The sequence below is a fragment of the Xenopus laevis genome, chromosome 2L (genome assembly GCF_017654675.1).
Source record: "Xenopus laevis strain J_2021 chromosome 2L, Xenopus_laevis_v10.1, whole genome shotgun sequence".
In the NCBI taxonomy this organism is placed as follows: Eukaryota; Metazoa; Chordata; class Amphibia; order Anura; family Pipidae; genus Xenopus; species Xenopus laevis.
This window is the reverse complement of record NC_054373.1, coordinates 317,344-335,013: the sequence shown is the minus strand read 5'-3', so window position 1 is coordinate 335,013 and position 17,670 is coordinate 317,344. Positions and strand designations below refer to the sequence as shown.

Below are 17,670 nucleotides of genomic sequence, written 5' to 3'. Positions count from 1 at the left end.
TGTAGGACAGGAACCAATCAGCAGCTAGCAGGACCTGATAGGGAACTGAAGCCTGTCTGTGCTTGTGTGACTGCAGGGCTGTGATTGGCTGTCTCCTCCTACAATGCTTCTGGCAGGGACACGCCCACCCCTCATTTGAAACAGGGGCCAGAGAACATCTATAGGGAGCTCCAATAAAGGGGCTAATTTTAAAGATAATATTAATGTTTAGCAGAATGTAAAAGCAACACCAAATATTACTTATAATTGCCTACAAAATTAGGGTTTTTTTCTTTTATCCTATATGTCTCCTTTAACTAGTCCTTTCCTACTATCCCAGTCCATTGTAAATAAAACCCGTCCCTTGTTCCATCAGGATTTCTGACATTGTCCAGAATAATAATAATATTATTCAACTGCTGTTTGATTACAAAAACGATTACAAAAACGGTTTTACCCCAAATTATATCAACAAGGAAAACAATTAACCCAAGTGACTAGAAAAACTGTGAGACACTTGTAGGGTTAATGTTCTTGTACTCGGCGTTCCCTCTGTGATGTCCCAATGTAACACAATGTGACACAATGTAACACAATGTAACACAGTGTAACACAATGTAACACAGTGTAACACAATGTAACACAATGTAACACAATGTAACACAATGTAACACAGAGCAGAGACTATGACTGACTGATGAAACATTGTCTTCTTTTTATCTTGGGTAATAAACTGCGTCACACCTGATCCTACAGGAGAGAACACACAGAGGTGCAACACTTCATTATTGTCTGGGACTATTAGTCAATATTTATATTCTCTCACCCTGTGACTTTCCTCTTCTTCATCTGACAGTGTCTGCCATGTTTATTGGCTCAACTTGTGGCACAATCCAAAGTATATCTATCTCCTTATCATTTACAGTAGGGGGTACATTATCCCTTATAATACATGAGTGATACTCAGAGTTCCCTGTATAACTCAGCCTGCAGCCTTGTGCCTTTATATGGTCACAGAATAACCCCTCAGTGACTTTTAATATCCTTATCATTTACAGTAGGGGGTACATTATCCCTTATAATACATGAGTGATACTCAGAGTTCCCTGTATAACTCAGCCTGCAGCCTTGTGTCTTTATATGGTCATATAACCCCTCAGTGACTTCTAATATCCTTATCATTTACAGTAGGGGGTACATTATCCCTTATAATACATGAGTGATACTCAAAGTTCCCTGTATAACTCAGCCTGCAGCCTTGTGCCTTTATATGGTCACAGAACAACCCCTCAGTGACTTCTAATATCCTTATCATTTACAGTAGGGGGTACATTATCCCTTATAATACATGAGTGATACTCAGAGTTCCCTGTATAACTCAGCCTGCAGCCTTGTGCCTTTATATGGTCACAGAACAACCCCTCAGTGACTTCTAATATCCTTATCATTTACAGTAGTAGGGGGTACATTATCCCTTATAATACATGAGTGATACTCAGAGTTCCCTGTATAACTCAGCCTGCAGCCTTGTGTCTTTATATGGTCACAGAACAACCCCTCTGTGACTTCTAATATCCTTATCGTTTACAGTAGGGGGTACATTATCCCTTATAATACATGAGTGATACTCAGAGTTCCCTGTATAACTCAGCCTGCAGCCTTGTGCCTTTATATGGTCACAGAACAACCCCTCAGTGACTTCTAATATCCTTATCATTTACAGTAGGGGGTACATTATCCCTTATATTACATGAGTGATACTCAGAGTTCCCTGTATAACTCAGCCTGCAGCCTTGTGCCTTTATATGGTCACAGAACAACCCCTCAGTGACTTCTAATATCCTTATCATTTACAGTAGGGGGTACATTATCCCTTATAATACATGAGTGATACTCAGAGTTCCCTGTATACCTCAGCCTGCAGCCTTGTGCCTTTATATGGTCACAGAACAACCCCTCAGTGACTTCTAATATCCTTATCATTTACAGTAGGGGGTACATTATCCCTTATAATACATGAGTGATATATACAGTTGTTATATACAGTCAGAGAAGTAGGTAACAAGTGTTAAGGCACCGGTTGGGACGGACTGGCCTGCTGGGATCCCGGGTAAAAACCCAGTGGGCCTGTAGGCCTTTGCTCTAATTAATTTGCCCAGCCATTGTATATTAATAAAGATGAATGTTTTATACTGCAGTCTGTACAGTTAAGTGATACAGACATGGGGCCACACTAAAACCAGGGGCGCACTGTTAATCAATTGTCAGTTGTCCCATTTGTTAGTGTTGTTTCCACCCTCCCTGTGTTGTGGGCCTGAAGGGGGGCCCAGCAGTGCGGCACTTTGGAAAGAGCAGCCCCCCTTGAGACCCCTTGAAACCCCTTGAAACGTTGCAGCCATTTCCGAAGTCCCGAAGAGCCAAAATGCGGAATTGCTGAACAGAACGGGAGCCACGAAAGGAGGAGAAGTTGAAGTCCTGAAGCCGCGAGTTCAATTCCCCTGAACAGCAATTTGTGTTTTTTGAATCCCCAGGCCACCAATGTATTATTTTCATTCTCTTTAGGCCCCTGACACCAATGTTTTTTTTAAAAATATTCTCTGGGGCCCCAATTTTTTTTAACTTGTAAGGGGGGCCCCTGGTCACCAATGATTTGCAGACTCCACCTCTGCATGAGAACTTGTATTGCGTGCGGCTCTGAGTGTAACACACTGATCTGCCTCTTCTGTGTAATGTTCATATGAGCAGAGCTTGGCAGTTGCACAACACCCTCTGTGACTAGTGAATAAACTGCTGCAGCATCACATGAGCCACTGACTCTTCACATTTCATTTGTGCTAAAGAGAAGCTTTTATAGATAAAACACAAATGAAAAACAAGGAATTTAAAACTGTGTAGAAATGTTCTGGGTTTGGGACAAAGAGACAAAAAGTTGTGTAACAAATATTTCCACAGTGTCGTGTTTGTTGTCATCTCTTCAGGAGTAGAACAACTTTCATTTAATTCTTATTATATTATAGGATGGTCAATTCTCAGCAACTTTTCAACTGGTCTTCATTTCATTTTTTATTTGTCTACTTTGCCTTCTTCTCACTCAAACCAATGGCTGGTTGCTAGCGTAACTTACACCCTAGCAACCAGATCAGTGCTGAAATTCTAAATTGGACAGTTGAATAAGACACTAAGGGGCATATTTATCAAGGGTTGAGTTTCGAATTGAAAAAATTTACTAAACTAGATTTCAAAAATACCAACCGAAGTGAAGTTGACGTTTTTTTTGGGTGGAAGAGGTCCGTATTCGGCCGAATTCTAATTGTACGATTGAAGGAATATCACATTTGATTGAATTCGATTTGACGTTTTTCCCCCCCAAAAAAACTTTGATTTTTCAAAGTCAACCAATTGACTCCCAATAGGTTCTAGGAGGTTCCCTATAGGCTAAAACAGCAATTCGGCAGCTTTTAGATGGCGAATGGTCGAAGTCGAAGTTTTAAGGGCACGTTTATGAAGGGTCAAATTTCAGGGGTTAATAAACCCTCGAATTCAACCCTCGAAGTTAAATCATTCAAATATTGAATTCGAAAGATTTAGCGCAAATGCTTTGATCAAATGATCGAAGTAAAAATCGTTCGAATTGAACGACTCTAACGATTTTAAGCGATCAATCGAAGGATTTTTATTTGATCAAAAAAACGTTAGAGAAGTGCTGGGGAAGGTCCCCATAGGCTGACACTGAACCTCGGTAGGTTTAAAGTGGTGAATTATGTAGTCGAAGTATTTTTTAAAGAGACAGTACTTAGATTATAGAATGGTCTAATAGTCGAACGATTTTTAGTTTGAATCGTTTGAATCATTTCATTTGATCGAATTTGACCCATTTGATGGTCGAAGTACCCAAAAAAAATACTTGAATTTGAATTTTTTTTCATTCGAATTCTTCACTCGAGTTTAGTAAATCTGCCCCTTAAAGAGACGGTACATGATAAATTTCGATAATCTCATTTTGACGTTTCCTTCAAATTGAAATCGAAGTCGGACTCTTCTCTAGTCGAATGAACACAAAAAATACCTTGAAATTTGATGTTTTTAACTTTGAAAAGTGACTTTGACTCTTGATAAATCTGGCGCTAAATGAGAAATAAAGACCAATTGCAAATGTGTAAATGTAGTTAATTTGGGAAGAGAAGTGGGACACAACGTTTCTCTATTGTTTGAGCACAAGGGAGGCTTCTGTATTCAGCACTAATTGAATTCAATATTTGATACAATTCCAGTTTTGTTGATTGTGATGTTTATTTCTGGGGATATTTTGTGCCGGGGGCGGGGCTTGAGGTGGGAGGGGTCTCAGTCAGGCTATAGAAATAAACGAGGATAAAGCGCAGAGGAATAAAATGAAAGTTACGCGGTCCCTTTAATTCCATAACTGTTGCTGCGCTCTTGGTCACGTGCTTGGAGGGATAGTGACACTCCCTTGTACCTAATTGGCTTTCCCGGTTTGCTAATAGTCGCACCTACCTCCTGGCCTGTAGCCAATCAACAGAGCCGTATAGCGGCACCGCCTGAGCGAGCGCCAATAGGAGGTGAGATGTACCGGCCCCTGTGTGTCCGGCCAATGAGAGGGAGCTGAGTCGGAGCGTGGGTCAGAGGCAGCCGGAGAGGTTTGAGCATTAGGAGAAAAGGGAACGTGACCGAGAGGTGAGAGATGAGTGCGGGGCCCCGGGGCCACTTGTGTCTGACTCTCACTGTCCCACATCCCGCTGTCCCCTCTGTACAGACACTTCTATAGACACACATTTATATACAGACATATAGATACATATATTTATATACAGACACATATAGATACAATACAGACACACAGAGACTTTCGGTGCAGGAGACATTTCATCACTCACAGACCAGACAGCTGGGGGGGGGGATTAGACAAATGGTCACGTGACGTCACTCAGCACTTTCCCGGGGGGAGACACTGGGCCCAGAGATCAGACTGAACCAACTGTCTCCTCTCCCCCCCCCTGTATTAAATAATAATAATAATAATAATTATCTCACTGTCTCTACTGAACATTATGTTCTGCCCCAGGACTGGGTCGGCTCCTACTCACGTATCTGTTCCTTTAATTCTCCAACAGCAATTACACTTCTTCTTATTAACATGTATTTATATAATGACAACATATTATTATACATCTCAGTCTCCTGATCTTCCTTTTACAACAAATTCACCTACTGAGCTGAGCACTGCACCCCCTATATCCGCCCTCTCTCCCCTCCATATCCCCCTCTCTCCCCTCCATATCCCCCTCTCTCCCCTCCATAACCCTCCTCTCTCCCCTCCATAACCCCCCCCTCTCTCCCTCCATATCCCCCTCTCTCCCCTCCATACCCCTTCTCTCCCCTCCATAACCCCTCTCTCCCCTCCATAACCCCCCTCTCTCCCCTCCATATCCCCCTCTCTCCCCTCCATATCCCCTCTCTCCCTCCATATCCCCTTCTCTCCCCTCCATAACCCCTCTCTCCCCTCCTTAACCCCTCTCTCCCCTCCATAACCCCCCTCTCTCCCCTCCATATCCCCCTCTCTCCCCTCCATATCCCCCTCTCTCCCATCCATATCCCCTCTCTCCCTCCATATCCCCTCTCTCCCTCATTATCCCCTCTCTCCCCTCCATATCCCCCCTCTCTCCCCTCCATATCCCCCTCTCTCCCCTCCATATCCCCCTCTCTCCCCTCCATATCCCCCTCTTCCCTCCAAATCCCCCCTCTCTCCTCCATAACCCCCTCTCTCCCCTCCATATCCCCTCTCTCCCTCCATATCCCCCTCTCTCCCCTCCATAACCCCCCTCTCTCCCCCTCCATATCGCCCTCTCTCCCCCTCCATATCGCCCTCTCTCCCCTCCATATCCCCCTCTCTCCCCTCCATAACCCCCCTCTCTCCCCATTTTGTGTGATTTCTCCTTCCAATAAAAACGCCCCACCTCCCATCGGCCCCTAATCACTAGCCGGCCACATAGTCACCCTATTAATCCTTTTGCTCCTGCAGCTCATTATGCCGGCTGTGCCGCCCACCACGGATTCTGCCTCCTGCCCCCACCTTAAAGAAAACCATGTGACCAACGGCAACAACGACAGCGTGGAGGCGGAGCTTAGTGTGGACAGGAAGTGGATTCGGCCAGACTTGCCCAGCAAGTGCACCTGGGAACTGGGAAAAGCACCGACTGAATCCCCCCATCACCATGTGCAACTGTGAGTGTCCCCCAAGAATAACTGTCTGGTTTGGGCATTTGTGTGCTGGGGGAGGGTGGGTGGATATGTGGGGGAGGGTGGGTACCTGGTGCTTAATGTTTCCGTACCTGCTGTGCCTCAGGTGTGAGCGGCCCCAGATTCTATCCAGTATCCTGCAGAAGATTGGGGACACCCCACTGGTTCGGATCAATCAGATTGGGAAGAGATTTGGGCTGAAGTGTGAACTGCGTGAGTTTTGTCACTTTCCCCCATCCTGAACCCCCTCCTAACCTCACCCCCGTGTTTCCTTCTTCTTGGCTCCCCCTTCCCACCCGCCAACCTCTGTCTGTACTGGCCAAGAACTGACAGATTAAATATAAGGCCACATCCCCTTTAAGGCATTTTCATGGGATCAGGGGGTATTTGAGGTTCCCTGCCCCTGTAAAACCAATCTCTTCAGTAAATCCCCTCAGAGTTAATACTCCGATTAATTGCCCCAAGGTGTGGGGGGGGGGGGGCTGCTGATTCAGGGAAGTGAAAAGCTCTACATTAAGGGGTTAAATACAATGACAAAGGGTTCCCAAATACAAGTTTCCTTTATGGAGGGTTAAAGACTAGGCAGTCTGGCACGCTGTGGCCCCTCTGGAACGGTGTAGCCCCTCTGGCACAGTTTGGCCCCTCTGACAGGACTATTTCTTGCTGGGCCCTTTGTAAGGCGGCTGAGAATGTTCTTTCCAGGGTGGAACATGATAACAATGGATCACATGGCGTCATATCTGTGTTTACTTACCCTTTCGCCTCCCTGTGCTGTGTATATAAATAGGGTGGGTAAATATTTGCTTTATGTGTTTAGGACAAGGGCTGAGCTTCTGTTTTCCACTGTCACCTTCTGCCCCGGGTTCCATTGGCCAGTGTCGCGCCCCCTTGGGACATACAGACCCTCTCCATTCTGCCCCCCCAATGTGGGGCCCGGGGTACAGCACACATTGCAGCTCTACATGAGTCACATACAGCCTGTGGCTCTTCAGCTGCTCTTGGACTACAATTCCCACAACAGGGTTTGCCTGATACTGAGCCCTATGATGTTGCCCAACAACTGGGGGGTAATGATTATGAAACACAGATACAAAGTGCTGCTGTTTCCATTGTGTCCTCATTGGGCTTCTTGTCGTCTCCATCTGACCCTGTTGTCTTGTCCTAGTGTCTCCATCTCACTCTGGTGTCTCCATCTTGTCTAACTATTACGGTTATGATGTAGTCACCACATTGCTCCACATACTTGGCATGAGCCACTATTATAAAGTAAAAGAGCTGCTATTTGGGGTCACAAGGTGTGGGGTCTCTAGAAGTCTGATGTCCCATACAGTTACTGGGTGAGGTTCATTGGTGGCCCCGTGGCAGGAGCAGCATTGGGGCCCCACAGATTATAACAAGGTTGCAGACCATTCCTGGAATAGACATAGTTGCAATAATGGACATCACAGCAGAGAAATGTTCACCCCCAAATATTGCACTAATTGCCCTTTTGGGGTATCTAGCAGCTGAGATAAGCCATCTTTTCAGATCTTGGAACAATTGTCTTTCACATTGGCCTCGCATTTGATCCTCACGTGTCTCAGACAAACCCTCTCCTTCCCTAGTGGCCAAGTGTGAGTTCTTCAACGCGGGGGGCAGTGTAAAGGATCGGATCAGTCTGCGGATGGTGGAAGATGCCGAGAGAGATGGAATTCTCAAGCCCGGAGACACAATCATTGAGCCAACGTCTGGGAATACAGGTAAACTGGGTGGGAGAGACGGGAACGCTGGATTCCCAGGAAGAGGCAGGTGGGAAATGAAAATCTGGGGACGGGGGCTCAGATATATTAGCTCATTGTCTTGTTGGAACGGCCAACCTTCATCAGACCATCACCAGCACAACAGCACTGGCTTCCTGACTTCCCAGTAGCTCCATATGGTCCTGTTGCCTGTGTATAAGAACCTGGGTTTTGCTCCCCTCTAACTGGACCCGTTCATTTATATTGTGGTTCTGAGTTCTCCAGAGTGGCAGCAGCATTTCTGCACATTGAGTGGCCTGAGCTCTGATGGGAGGGACCCCACAGATAGAGAGGATATGGGAGGAGTCATACGGATAGAGGAGGTTGGTCTGTGTTATTATGGGAGGGATGGCACAGACGTAGGCTTGACATCTGTTCGGTTTTGACCTGAACAGTTCAATTTTTCTAGACCTGTTTGGGTCTGAAGTTTCTGTTTGGTTTTGAGCCTTATGAAAACTGAACACAAATCTGGTCAATAAATCATCAAGTGAGGTCATTTCTAATTACAGAAACAACAAAAAAAAGTGCAAATCGATTATATAAAAATATGAAACTGTTTTTCTAAATTGTCATTGCTGGATTTCAGTGCTTTCTGGATAACTGATTTCTGTATAATAGATCCCATACCAGTAATTACAGGATTGGGCTTAACTCACCAGGCAGAATATAGACAAGAGATAGAGTTGCCACCTGTGTGGTTCTGAACTGGACTGGACTGGTCTGCTTTATAACATTGAGAAAACTGAATGGAGATCCAGCCAGTTATGTCTTAAGTGATGCAATAACCCCACCCTGGCATCATAACTCCACCTACTTCATTGTGCCCGCCTCTGTCACCACTGCTCCACCCCCAATGCTATCTGCCCCACCCCCTTTGTTCTGACCCTACACAGACGGGATCTGTATGTTACACCAAATTCATTTATGTGCCAGCCTTTAGGTGTCCCCCCACAGTAACGTTGGTTTCCTCCATTACAGGAATCGGGTTGGCCCTGGCAGCGGCAGTAAAGGGGTATCGCTGTATCATTGTCATGCCGGAGAAGATGAGTATGGAGAAGGTGGGGAGCCCATAAAGGCCACGTAGATCATTCTCATCTATTGATGCTTCTCTGTGCCAGCTGGGGGTACAATGGCAACGTTCTATTCTACCGACTGTTCTGGGGCTTCAGGCTTTATAGCTACACGTGTGTGTATCTTGTTCTTGCTCATGTGAGTGTGTACATGTCTGATGTTTAGAGGTTTGAACAAGCAAATGTGAACGTGTGAGTGTAACAGTATCTGTACCATTGAGTATGAGCATGACTGCATTTATGTATGAGTATGAGTGTGTGCTTATCTGTGGGAATATATAATTGAGTGAGTGTGCTCTTATGCATGAGTAGGAGTGCTTGTTTTTTGAATATAAGCTAGTGTGCGCTTATGCATAAGTGAGTGTGCACTTATGTTTTTAGAATATAAGTGAGTGTGCACTTATGCATGAGTGAGTGTGTGCTTATTTGTGGGAATATAAGATTGTGTGCGCTTATGTATGAGAAGGAGTGTGCACTTATGTTTTTGGAATATAAGTGAGTGTGCACTTATGCATGAGTATGAGTGTGCGCTTCTGTGTGGGAATATAAGCTTGATTGTGTGCTTAAGCACAAGGAGTTGTTTGCTGCCAGTAACATGATGATGGTGATTAAGCTCCTCGTGGGCGGGGTTGGCGCAGGCCTCAGGGTTCATACAAGTATTTAATGGAGTCACTGTGTGCTGTTCATATGGAGCAGAGGTTCAGAGTGGGATATTTAATGGACAAGTAAAACAGCAGTGAGTGGGCAGCAGGGGGGAAAGGTGAGACCCCCTTGAAGGAGCAAAAGAGGGACACTCATGAGCTACAGGGACCCTTTATCAGATATCCCAGAATGCCACAGTGTTCATTTCCACAGGTGGACGTACTACGTGCCCTTGGGGCTGAGATTGTTCGGACTCCCACAAGCGCCCGCTTTGATTCCCCAGAGTCCCATGTGGGCGTCGCATGGCGGCTGAAGAATGAGATCCCAAATTCCCACATTCTGGATCAGGTGAGGGGGTGGCACCAGTCTTCTGATTCTGGCATTTCCATCTTCATATCAAGCCTGGGGCTGATGGGCACTAGGCCTAGTATTGTCAAACAAAGTGTATTAGGGGTATTGCCAGAGGGGGTTGTTTATACAGATCACATTGACATTATTATTATTAATTACAGCAAAACAATTATGAAATCCTACTTCATAAACAAGAAAGTATGGATTTCATTTAAACAGGCGTTACTTCTACTATTTTGCTCATGTCATGTTTTCCGGCCCTTCAAATTACTTGTTTAACTACGATTCATATAAATTTCATTATTAAGCTGGCGGGGGGGTTAAGATTTCGGGGGGGCTAGAGAACTGCTGATTGTCATCATATGTCCCTCTCTTTTTTGTTTAGTATCGGAATGCCAGTAACCCCCTCGCTCATTATGACAGTACAGCCGAGGAAATCCTCCAGCAGTGCCAAGGTCTGTATTTGGGGGGTAGTCTGTGTGCTGTAGTGGGGGGCCTGGGGGCTGTTACTGTGCGCTATAGTGTATGGAGCCACCACATCATGACTAAATGAAAAGCCTCTGTCCCTTCCTGTGAGCAGAGAGATGAGATGTCTCTTCTCTTTGTGTTTCCTCAGGACAGTTGGACATGTTAGTGGCAGGAGCTGGAACTGGAGGAACAATTACTGGTCTCGCTCGCAAGCTGAAAGAGAAGTGTCCAAATTGTAAGGTAAGTGGTTTAAACTTTAAAATACAGTTATATTGGGGAGGGAACAAACCGAATCTCTAGTTAGAATGGGCAGGTACGAGACAGACATAAGACAGTACTGGGGGGAACTAATTGGTGCCTGAATAGACTTTAATGAACAGATTTCTGAAACCATGAATATGTGCAGGACTTGTGGCTCTGGATAATATTGAGCCCTATAATGTAACAGAAAGATGATATAGATAATATGATATAATATAGGATAATACAAGATGTAATAAATAGGATAATACAAGATGTAATAGATAATATAAGATATAATCTAGGATAATACAAGATATAATAGATAATATAAGATATAATAGATAATACAAGATATAATAGATACTATAAGATATAATATAAGATAATTCAATATATAATAGATAATATTACATATAATATAGGATAATACAAAATATAATAGATAATATAAGATATAATATAGCATAATACAAGATAATATAAGATATAATATAAGATACTACAAGATATAATAGATAATATAAGATATAATAGATAATATAAGATATTATATAGGATAATACAATATATAATAGATAATATAAGATATCATATAGGATAATACAATATATAATAGATATATATATAATAGATAATATATAATATAGGATAATACAAGATATAATAGATAATATATAATATAGGATAATACAAGATATAATAGATAATATATAATATAGGATAATACAAGATATAATAGATAATATAATATAGGATAATACAAGATAATATAGATAATATATAATATAGGATAATACAAGATATAATAGATAATATAAGATATAATAGATAATATAAGATATAATAGATACTATAAGACATAATAGATACTATAAGACATAATAGATAATACAAGATATACTGTAATAGATAATATAAGTTATAATATAGGATAATACAAGATATAATAGATAATATATAATATAGGATAATACAAGATATAATAGATAATATATATATAATAGATAATATAATTCGGCCGAATACCGAACCGAATCCTAATTTGCATATGCAAAGTAGGGGCAGGAAAGGGAAAAGTGGAAAAAATTCTTCTTTTGTGACAAAGTCATGTGATTTCCCTACTGCCCCTAATTTACAAATGCAAAGGTTCGGCCAGGCATAAGGATTCGGCAGAATCCGAATCCTGCTGATTCGGTGCATCCCTAAATATAAGATATAATAGATAATATAAGATATAATAGATAAAATAAGATATGATATAGGGTAGTACAAGATATAATAGATAATACAATATATAATAGATAATATAAGATATAATAGATAATATAAGATATAAAAGATAAAATAAGATATGATATAGGATAGTACAAGATATAATAGATAATACAATATATAATAGATAATATAAGATGTAATAGATAATATAAGATATAATATAGGATAATACAAGATGTAATAGATAATATAATACAACATATAATAGATAATATAATATAGGATAATACAAGATATAATAGATAATACAAGATATAATAGATAATACAAGATATAATAGATAATACAAGATATAATAGATAATACAAGATATATTAGATAATACAAGATATACAGGTAATAGATAAAATAATTCTATACAAAGTCGGGAGTCCATATTATTATCAAACCAAGCCCACGGGACTCGCCCCAGTTCAAAAGGGCCATCAACTATAGAAAAATTTATATCAAAAAATGATATAAGTCCCAAAGCTTTCTTCAAGTAAAAAATATTAATTTATTGAAGTACATTTTAAAAGAATTATAGCTGGTGCATACTACCCCCCATATCCCACCTTACGCGTTTCGCACCCTCCGGCGCTTAGTCATAGGTGTGTCTCACACCTATGACTAAGCGCCGGAGGGTGCGAAACGCGTAAGGTGGGATATGGGGGGTAGTATGTACCAGCTATAATTCTTTTAAAATGTACTTCAATAAATTAATATTTTTTACTTGAAGAAAGCTTTGGGACTTATATCATTTTTTGATATAAATTTTTCTATAATAGATAATATAAGATATAATAGATAATATAAGATACAATATAGGATAATACAAGATATAATAGATAATATAAGATATAATAGATAATATAAGACAATATAAAGGTGGTTTATGTTGTGTGATTGTGGCCCATGGACATCAGTCTCTTGGCTGAGAAAACGTTCCCTGTGGATTTCTCTAATGTATACAATAACATATCTGATCTCTCTGTCCCCCAGATTGTTGGAGTGGATCCTGACGGTTCTATCTTAGCAGAACCCGAGGAACTGAACCAGACGGATAAGACTGGGTATGAGGTGGAGGGGATCGGATACGACTTCATTCCTACTGTGCTGGATCGGACGGTAAAATGCCACAGAGAGGGAGGAATAATGCTGGGATGGGGGTTAAAAGGGGCAGTGGGTGGAATTCCTCAGGGGTGGGGCAAGGAAACACTAGGAGTTGGGAAGGAGGAGCAAGGGAATCCCATACAGTTGAGGTGCAGTGTAAGGAATTTCACAGGAGTGGAATGAAATGTGAGGAATTCTGTAGGGGTGGGGTCAAGGAATACTGGGGGTGGAGCAACTTGTATGTTATTATGGGGCTGGTACAAGGGAAGAACTTGTGCAATTTTGACTCCTTTCTCTTCTCATAACCAGGTGGTGGATGAATGGTACAAGTCTAATGATGAGGAATCTTTCTTTATGGCTCGGGCATTAATCCGAGAGGAGGGGCTGTTATGCGGTGAGCATTCCATGGAGGGTGGGAATATAAGGGGTATATTTTATGTTTAGTAGCCCCTTTATCTGTACATTTGTGCCGTGCTTGCTATTACCTCCCCAGGAGGCAGTTCAGGCTTATAGTGTGGGCTACATGTTTGCTTTTTGCCATTGCAGGAGGCAGTTCAGGCAGTGCAATGTCAGCGGCAATGAAGGCAGCAAAGGAATTGGGTGAGGGGCAACGCTGCGTGGTGATCCTGCCAGACTCTGTACGCAATTACATGTGAGTTACATACCAGGGGGCATCATGTGAATGTCCTAGGGCAGTTTGCATTTGATTTATAGGAATTTATTGTGCAGCTCCTCCTATTCCCCCTCCAGTCATTCCAACCTGTGCCCTGTTGCTAGCGTCCCTTAATCTAACAATCACATGGCAGTTTAAATGGCAAATTGTAGAGCTGCATTTCAAATTCATTTAAATAATTCATAATTGTGCACGGGCTAAAATCTTCCTGAAGAGACTCCCAGAGTGGACAGGCAATCTTGTCTTCCCCATTCACTTGCTCCCGGGGTCTAAGACTTTTTACCTTAGCCTGGTTGGTACCACTCTGTGCCCAAGGGAATCATCATGCCAGGCCTTGATGGCTGCCCAGACTGCTCTGCCACTGTACCTCCCTGTGAGGATCACTCCGATTCATCTCTCTGTCTCTCTCAGGTCCAAGTTCCTCAGTGACAAATGGATGACACAGAAGCAGTTCCTGAAGGTGGAAGAACTGGAGGAAAGAAAGCCTTGGTAAGAGCTGTGTCTCTTCTGTCCAAGTCCAATCCTGGGCACGTGCCCCATTTCACTCCTTTTCATGTTGTTTTCTGCACCAGGTGGTGGAACTTGAAGGTATCGTCTCTGTCTCTCTCTGCTCCCCTCACCGTTCTCCCGACAGTGAGCTGTGGCCAAACCATCCAACTGCTGCGAGACAAAGGCTTCGATCAGGTGCCCATTGTGTCTGAGACAGGGTAAGTGACCTTTCCACCCACCAAACTCATTTACTGTTGCTTGTGTTTGCTGTGACATCCATGTACCCCATACTCTACTAGTGGCACTTGGCTCTGTACTTGGGCTGAGCCTGCCCTACACACCTTACAGGTTTGGAGGCCAAAATTACTGTCCTAAGGCCGTAACAAATATACCAACCCACTTATTTCAGGTCCTTCATCCTCCAGTTGTCCAGTGTGTTGCTATAAATCAGTATGCAAACCCCATGATTACCCTGCACCTTGTATCTCTGCCAATGTCACATCTCCTTACTTCCACACCCACTTTCCCCTTAATGCAGCCTACAGTAATCCCATCCATTCTTTGTCTCCACCACCAAGTCTTCAGAATGTCCCCTGAACAACTTATAGTTCTTATACAAGACTGACCATTGAATGTGTCCTCTTACAACCAGGGCTGGTGGGTGGAACATTAGGAATCTTGGAATTAGATTTTGGGCTTAGGGGGGACTAACCCTTAAACTTTCAGAGCTCAGTTGTGTTAACTTTAGTATGTCTTTAATATACAGGCTGGTGCTGGGGATGGTGACACTGGGGAATATGCTCTCATCTGTCCTTGCGGGAAAAGTGAAGCCGTCAGATCTGGTCACTAAAGTTATCTACAAGCAGTTCACCCAGGTTTGTTGATTTGGGGTAATAGGGAATTTCTAGTCATTATTACGAGGGAAGCCTTAAAGAACTTGTTTCCTTAAGTTTAGCCTATTTAGTGGAGCTGTTTCCTTGGGATTAGCCTAACCATGGAAATATTATTTAGATTTAATCCTCCCAAGTTATTCTGTTTCCATAGTCTTAATGTGGCCATAGACACACAGAACCTATAGTACGAATCGAGGAATCGTACGATTTTCGGATCGTGTGTGGCGTGTGCCAACATCTTTCGTCCGGCAGAGATCGGTCGTTTGGTCGATCGGTCAGGTTTGATTTTGATCCGACCGATCCCGCCGGAGCCCATGGCACATCTTAATCGGATCGTTTATGGCATATCGGGGAAAGATGTTGGCGATGTTGCCAAACGAGTGGATCTTTGAGTCTATGGCCACCTTTGGCCTGTCCTTGAAATTCTTTCTTGGTCTGAATCCTCCCGGTTATTCCGTTTCTATTGGCTTAGCATGTCCATGGAATTCTTTTTAGGTTCAGGCTGTGGAGGCATTTAGTAAAGAGTATTTAGTAATATTGCCAGTGAAATTGTGCGCCACACACGTGGGTAGAGATGATGTAGTTGCAGGTTACTGATGTCTCATTGATTGCAGGTGAATCTGGCCGACAGCCTCGGAAAGCTTTCCCGCATTCTGGAGACGGATCACTTTGCTTTGGTTCTTCACGAACAAATTCAGTGTAAGTTTGAGTCTGTAGAAATTCATTAATCCCTATCTAATGCCTGCTACTCCTCTGCCTCCCAATTCCTACATTCTGCCCTTTTTTACTCTTCCTGCCCCACCATTTCTCCTGCATTTCTCCTCACCCCAGTATGTGCCCAGTGTCCTCTCTTTCCCCTTTATTTATCTGCTCCATCTGTTGCTCCTTCTTTCCTGGCCAGTAACAAACTTGCTGTCTCTTAGCAGATCACAGCGACGGCTCCTCCAGTAAGAAGCAGATGGTTTTTGGGGTGGTGACCGCCATTGATCTGCTCAATTTCATTACGAGAGAGCGGGAGCGACGAGTCAGTGAATCTGGGGAGAAGGATCTGGTGGAACGAGTCCGGCACTTCAGCGCATCATAAAGTGGAGGAAAATGTCCCACTAGTGTGTTATGTACAATCAAACCTTTCCTCCTGTACTGTCAATCGTTTTGTCTCCTTCCATTCGCTGTTACCTGTCAGACCGTAGGTCACTTTTAATTGGCTGTTACATGATTGCGCAGATTGATTCTGCTGCTTAACTGCACTTCATAAATTAAAGGTCATTGTGCATAAAACACTGAGTCTCTTGCTCTGCTTCTAATGTTCTATGTTCATTCTGTGTGACAAGCTTGTCTGCCCCAGGGGGATTGTAGCAGCACTCTGGGGGTATTTGGAAGCTACACTATGTTCCCCTGCCTCTGTGGCAATGTCTGTATATATATAATATAAGTTGTGCTGCGTCTTCTGCCCATCATTTGCTGTCTTGTAAAACTTGTGGGAAAATGTTGCATCATTAAAGTTCATCTCCTGATTCTGTTATTATAAACAAAGAATTTCACTGCAGCATAAGAGTTTTCACACCAAAGGAGGCGAGATTTGGAGCCATAATTAGCACAAGATTCCAAGCTAGCAAGACTTTTATATTATCCAGGGCTATATGGAGTGTATACAGTCACCTGATATACAGATCCTGCATGAGGAGATAGATAGATAAAAATCTCAGCTGCCATAAAGCAGGACAGGACTGCTGCTTACAATGTGGATCAGATAGGATCTGTGCAGCCACTGGGACAGAATGTTCTGTTATACAGATAGCTAGAATCTCAGCTGCCATAAAGCAGGACAGGACTGCTGCTTACAATGGGGATCAGATAGGATCTGTGCAGCCACTGGGACAGAATGTTCTGTTATACAGATAGCTAGAATCTCAGCTGCCATAAAGCAGGACAGGACTGCTGCTTACAATGGGGATCAGATAGGATCTGTGCAGCCACTGGGACAGAATGTTCTGTTATACAGATAGCTAGAATCTCAGCTGCCATAAAGCAGGGCAGGACTGTTGCTTACAATGGGGATCAGATAGGATCTGTGCAGCCACTGGGACAGAATGTTCTGTTATACAGATAGCTAGAATCTCAGCTGCCATAAAGCAGGACAGGACTGCTGCTTACAATGGGGATCAGATAGGAACTGTGCAGCCACTGGGACAGAATGTTCTGTTATACAGATAGCTAGAATCTCAGCTGCCATAAAGCAGGACAGGACTGCTGCTTACAATGGGGATCAGATAGGATCTGTGCAGCCACTGGGACAGAATGTTCTGTTATACAGATAGCTAGAATCTCAGCTGCCATAAAGCAGGACAGGACTGCTGCTTACAATGGGGATCAGATAGGATCTGTGCAGCCACTGGGACAGAATGTTCTGTTATACAGATAGCTAGAATCTCAGCTGCCATAAAGCAGGACAGGACTGCTGC

At 43.0% G+C, this 17,670-nt stretch overlaps 1 protein-coding gene across 1 annotated transcript; it reads left to right on the top strand.

Moving 5' to 3' along the window:
* Positions 1 to 4,622: 4,622 nt before the first annotated feature.
* On the top strand, positions 4,623 to 16,486 carry cbs.L (cystathionine-beta-synthase L homeolog; the record flags this gene model as incomplete). Its single annotated transcript, NM_001087147.1, is given in 16 exon segments — positions 4,623 to 4,671; positions 6,017 to 6,219; positions 6,341 to 6,447; positions 7,839 to 7,973; positions 8,991 to 9,070; positions 9,938 to 10,072; positions 10,461 to 10,530; positions 10,692 to 10,783; positions 13,043 to 13,168; positions 13,463 to 13,547; positions 13,700 to 13,805; positions 14,238 to 14,315; positions 14,399 to 14,533; positions 15,082 to 15,190; positions 15,823 to 15,907; positions 16,135 to 16,486. Coding segments are annotated over 15 exon segments (1,698 nt in total). The 3' UTR covers positions 16,293 to 16,486.
* Positions 16,487 to 17,670: the final 1,184 nt, after the last annotated feature.